General features: G+C 31.1%; 1 protein-coding gene across 1 annotated transcript in view; it reads left to right on the plus strand.

Annotated features, from left to right (window-relative positions):
- Nucleotides 1-5,793, plus strand: part of PSPC1 (paraspeckle component 1) — a 72,711-nt gene extending 66,918 nt beyond the window's left edge. Inside the window, exon 9 of the mRNA XM_027588340.1 lies at nucleotides 1,075-5,793. Within this exon, the coding sequence (XP_027444141.1) occupies nucleotides 1,075-1,260 (186 nt within the window). The 3' untranslated portion in view covers nucleotides 1,261-5,793. The remainder of the gene's footprint in view (nucleotides 1-1,074) is intronic.
- The last annotated feature ends 173 nt before the right edge of the window (nucleotides 5,794-5,966 follow it).

A 5,966-nucleotide genomic window follows, 5' to 3' on the forward strand; every position in this document is an offset into this window, starting at 1 on the left:
GATGGATACAGTGTTTCATCATTTTAAAATTTATTTACTTTAAATGCAGTCTTAAAAATTTGGAAAAATTGGACATGCTAACAGTTTTTTTTTTTTTAAATGAGTGTGTACAGAGATAAAAAGGCAGTGCCATAGTATCTGCTATGATCAGATGGCGCATGATATATAATTAGTGTACTTGTTTCCTTCTCTGGAGGCTTTATTTTATAGTAAAATGTCTGAAAGCTAAGTAAAAACTTTGACTACTTTGGTTAACTTTTTCTGTAGCCTATAATCATCTGTAATAACTTAAAATAATATTAACTGGCCCATTTTCCCACCCATCCCCCTGAAATTGTAACCTTTATTTAAATATTACCTTTGGTCTTTTTCACAGTGACATTTTACTACTGCATGTAGGGAGTTCTGGTCAACCTTTGAGATTAACATATGTTGTTGTTATTGTAAAGTTTTCCAAAGCATAGGATTCAGATATTTATTTAATTGTGCTATTAGTAGTACATATTAGTATATTGTCAGTTTTTAAAAACTATATTTTCCCATTAATAGTCTTTCTGGAAAAACACCTCTAAAATTTTAATACTGAAATTATAACTCTGTTTGTATTAGTACTTTCTTTGTTAAAAGCATTGCTGTTGAACTTTTTTAAATGTTTATTTTTTCAATGTGATGCTGCTCCCCAGTTTTATCTCTGATTTTCAAAAAAATATTTTTTATTACACAGCACAGTTATATGCAGTATAAGCTTTTAAGAAAAAGAGAAATCAGAACAGTTTTGTAATACTGATTAGGTTTAAAATGGCACTTGCTTACTTCTTAAAATCAGTTCTTTTTTCATGAAATTGGGGCATAGCATTAGCAATTGTAACTCTTCAGATGCTTTTTTTTCCCTTTTTTTTTAAAACGTAGTAACTAATTAAATTGCTCCTTTCTTCCTTCTATGTGTGATCCTGATTCTGCTGGACTTTCTGCTGAACTTCATGACACCACCACTTGGGATTTTGCCAATTTTTCTTGTCACTTAACATTTGGCGTGTTCCAAATGGACTTCATATTTATTATGTGGTATTATAGCACAATGATAGATTTCCTCAAGGACCATCATCTCAGATGGGATCACCTATGGGGAGTAGAACAGGTTCTGAAACCCCTCAAGCACCAATGAGTGGTGTAGGTCCTGTTAGTGGTGGTCCTGGTGGTTTTGGTAGAGGAAGCCAAGGGGGCAACTTTGAAGGCCCTAATAAGCGTCGTAGATATTAAACATTCTTTCATTCCTGGCTACTTAGAGAAAAAAACCGCAGTGGTATGCCTTTACACTTTTACTTGTTACCTGGAAAAATGGTTTTATTGTTAATGTATGTAGACTTTAAAGTTTTTTTTTTTGTAAAACGAGGTTTTTGTATTTTTCTTTATTCATACATAAGCTTTGTAGATTAGAATGGTAATGGTGATGCTCATCATTGTGAATGTTAAAATGTGTTTGTGACTTTAGCTACATATAAGTATGCCATAGAACTGTGAAGTCTATGTAGTTACTTAATCTCAATAAAGAAATCATTTTCGATAATTTACAAATGTTATTAGTAGTATTCTCTCATAGTTTTACTAAACTTTGTGTAACAGTAATACTTTGTTTGCTTTAATTAATCCCAACCATTTAAAAATGAAAATGATTTTCTGCTTTTTAGTTTTTGCAAGTAGCACTGAAGATAGAAGCTTAGTGAAAGCTGATGTCAGTAAGGGGTGGATAGAATAGTACATTGGGGAGGGATGTGGGAATGGGTTTACATTTGTATAAACCATTGATGTTCTTTCTGTGAAATCAGAGTTGCTGTCTACATTTCATATAAATTTTGAATATTCAAATATTCTGAGAAGGAATATTAAGGATATCTTTGTCCTGTGCTGATTTTTTTCAAATAAACCTTTTGAATCTTGGAAAAATAAAAACTGTTTGGAGGCAAATCTCTTTTGCTTATAAAATAATGTTTATTTTTAATCTTATTTGCCATTATTTGGTGTCAGTATCTAGATCCTAACCCTTTAAGTTTTCTTTTAAAATCAAACAGTACTGTTAGGTTGGATGTTAAGTGAGGATTTGGTGTGATTTAGAAGAAATTAGGCATTTCTTGAGAATGTTGTTTATAGAAGTACTAAAGATGGATTAACTTTGCAGTGTTGTAAATATCTTCCTGTAGTTTGGTAAGTCTCTCCAGTAAACATGTCTGACAGAGCTAGTTGTGTTTGTTTCCAAGGAATACAGTTCAAGTGGTGATCTTTATTTAAAAAAAAGGGGGGGATTAATTTGAGAATGGCTAAGGTCATTGGAATCAGATTAGATCCCTTTACTGTCAAATAGGTATTGTGAAGTTTGATTTTCGGTACTTGGAAGAAACGGATTTTATTACATTATAATTGTTATTCTAAAAGTCCTTGCTATATTTCAAATTTTGTATGTCAGCCATGTTTAATTTAAAATTACATTTAAGGAATTATATATTTACCTTAAACCACAAATCTAATGCATCATCCATTGATCATAACAGTTATTTCTCACATAACATTTCAATGTGTTTACTGTATTATGCTTTTAGCATTTTAATGAAAAATACACTGCTGTTTTGAAATGAACAGTATGTAAAAATTAACTCATTTTTGCATGGTATTATGTTTATGCTGGAAGGCATACTTTGTAAAGAAATAAATTCGTTAATTTAAAATCTTGCATATAAGCAGGTGTAAAGCAAAATTGAGATGCATTCTTTTGTAACATTTCTCTTGTGTACTATTTCACATATTTTTTAGACACAGCTGTATGGATGGAATTATTTTCTAAAATTTGCGGTTTTCGTAGGCTTTTGTTTCTTGGCAAATCTTTGAAAACATGATTTGGAGATTGTAAATAATAGTCAAAAAAGACTGTTCTCATCACATTTTCCACGTATATGAGTTGGCAGGGAGTGGAATTTGTTTTAATTAATTAATTGCTGTGTAGGGAGTTTTAACATTAACTATAATTTTTAAATGATATCTGTTACACCTAAATATACCTTTCCCATCATCTATATTTTTATTCATATAATCCTAGGTAATTGCTAGCACTGTTTTGCTTCAAAGCTGAATTAAGAGTGGGAAAAACTTGATCCTTTGATGTTAATACCAAGCTGTCTTTGACCAAGGCTGTGAAATTCTGTAACATTGATTCAAGAACATTTGAAAGCCAGTGCACAAAGAGATGTCCTAATCTCCTGAACATTCTAGTGTCCGGCTCAACTCTGGCTCCAAGAACAGAGTTCTACACAGCTTTTTCCCTGCATCAAGAAAATCTTTGTTCCAGTACTTATCAAGTTTACCCTGGGAACAGTCAGCTTCTGAGTGACAGTCAAGTGGAGCATCTGTGAACTCCCAGTTATTCAGTTTTTAGTATAAACAACTTTGTGGCTGGTTCAGTCAATATTTTTTCTTGTGAATTAGTATACGTACTGGGGAAGATATTTGAGTGTCATTTGCTTAAAAGCAGTAGATATAAAAATAATAGTATTAGCTTTTCTAAATAAGTGTGAATTTGTCATATGCTACCATAATTCTTTCCATAAAAAGGTAATATGAAACAATCTTAGAATTATATCACAATATTATTTTTCTTTTTGTGTCATGAATTGAAATACTGAGTTTAAAGTCTGTAGGATTTAGATTTCATATGCTATTAGTATGTAATTAATGTACATAAAATAAAGGAACACCCATTTTCCTAATTATTTTGTCAAAATTTCCCCATTTTTGTTTTGAAGATAAATAAATTGGTTTTCTTGATGACAGATCTAGTTTTTTTGTTTTGTTTTTGTTTTTTGACAGATCTAGTTTTTAAAGAACTTTTGGTTCACCCATATTTCATAAAATCCAATTTGTTATTCCTTGAATTTTTGGATTTTTCTTTTGAATATGAGTACTGAGCATTCAGTGAAAGAAATTAAATATTTGTTTTTAACCCAACAGTATCAGTAATGTTAGGGAAAAAACCTATTTTCACCAGAATTGCCATTAATATAAGAAATAGAAGTTATCAAAAAGGAATTAATGGAATGTTGGATCTTGTTTCTCAAATACTAATTGAAATTACATCTTTACATTTTATTCAAAAACATACTTGAACTTTCAGTAACTTGGTGTGTATATGTAAAGTCTATAATAATTAAAGTATTAGTGTGAATGATTAATGGTCATTAATTAATATTTGGGGGTTTGGTTGATAAATTACAACCTAGATTCTGAATGAGAAAAAGATTCGTGTGTGATTGAAATAAGTGTGTGATTTTAAAAAAGTGAATATGAAGTTAATGTTTAAACCTTTCTTAAAAGGTTTAAAATGTAGTGTTAAATGGGACTCTCAAATAAAAGGGATACATTATTTTGCAAAAATAGAGGAAATTTTCTGGGGAGTACTGTGGTATTTAAATGTTTTGTGTGTGTTATTGTGTTATAGTATCTAGTAATATGTTAAAATATGTTCCTGAAATATAAGAGAGTGCTAATGATTTGAAAAGTCAGACTTACTATTTTCAAAAATAAGTTAGTGAACACCCACATATCTGACTCCTAAATTAAAGAGTTGTAAATATGTTCCTGTGCTTACTTCATCAGTAGATATTTGTAGCCATGGACTTACTTGGGGCAGGGTGGAGGGGAGAGGTGGAAAGGAAGAAAACCAATTTATTTATCTTCAAAGTAAGTAGCACGTCCATCACTTAAGTTGAATAGACCCATGTGGGTTTATTTCATCCTAAACAAATGATGATTAAATAAATAAATCGAGAGTAGTGTCGTACTTTCAAGAGCATTGTTTCCTTTCTTGCACCTTTCAGAACTAAATTTCGAAAAATAGGAAATAATTTTAGTGTGCTCATTTTATATAATTGTTTTTCACAGTTGTGTAAAATGAAACACACAAAGCTTCCCAGTTGAATGTGGACAAGTAATTTATAGAACGTCACTCTGGTTATTGAAATAGTGAAGAATTTCAGAATTTTTTTAGTATCCGTTCTTAAATTTTTTTAATAGTATCTGATTAAAATCTATTATATATTAGCTTTTTTGTCAAAAGCCCTGTCTTCTAAGTGTAAAAAAACTTGAAATTTTGTTTTCTTGTTTACTGAAGGAAGTATTAATAGTTGACGTTTGAATCTTAAAAGACTGAATAATTAAAGGCACAACCAGGAACACTGTTACTTTGGGAATATTACTACTTGCCTTTTTCTATAAAATCATGTATAGTTTATAAATATCTTCAAGGGGTTCCTATTGGTTGAAACTTACTATTTGATTATTTTTTTATTTGCCTGGTGGAATCAGTGGAATGTTCTTTACTTTATGATGCACAGTTTTCCTTTTCAAAAAGAGAAGCCTATATTTTCTAGATGGAGTATACTGCATTATTTAAAGTAATCTAGCCAGAATTTGTAGTACACATTTTTAAAAAATTTGTTTTTCAAGTATATTGTTTTATGGTTTGAATCACTGTCACCTCTTACCAGTTCTTCCCTCTGCAATAGATACTAGATTTTGTTGATTGTGTTTATATAAAAATCTTAAATTAGAATTACTGTTTGTCTTTCTGAGTTAAATGGATTTTAAAAGATGGTATTCTGCTTATACGTGTACACAGAATGTCAGTTCTGTTTTATACAATATAATCACCCAGGTTTCATGTGAGGCACTTTATCAAAGTTAAAGACTAATTTTAGTAGGATTAGGTCGAATTAAGAAGTGTACTTAGTAGGAATACATGATTTTTTAATGTTCAACTTATTTTTTTTAAAGTACCATTTGGGGCACCTGGGTGGCTCAGTTGGTTAAGCGTCTGCCTTCAGCTCCGGTCATGATTCTGGGTTCCTGGGCCTGAGCCCCACATCGGGCTCTGCTCAGCAGTGAGTCAGCTTCTCTCCCTCTGGTCCCCCCTCCCCCCAACC

This window comes from Zalophus californianus, chromosome 3 (genome assembly GCF_009762305.2).
Source record: "Zalophus californianus isolate mZalCal1 chromosome 3, mZalCal1.pri.v2, whole genome shotgun sequence".
Classification (NCBI taxonomy): Eukaryota; Metazoa; Chordata; class Mammalia; order Carnivora; family Otariidae; genus Zalophus; species Zalophus californianus.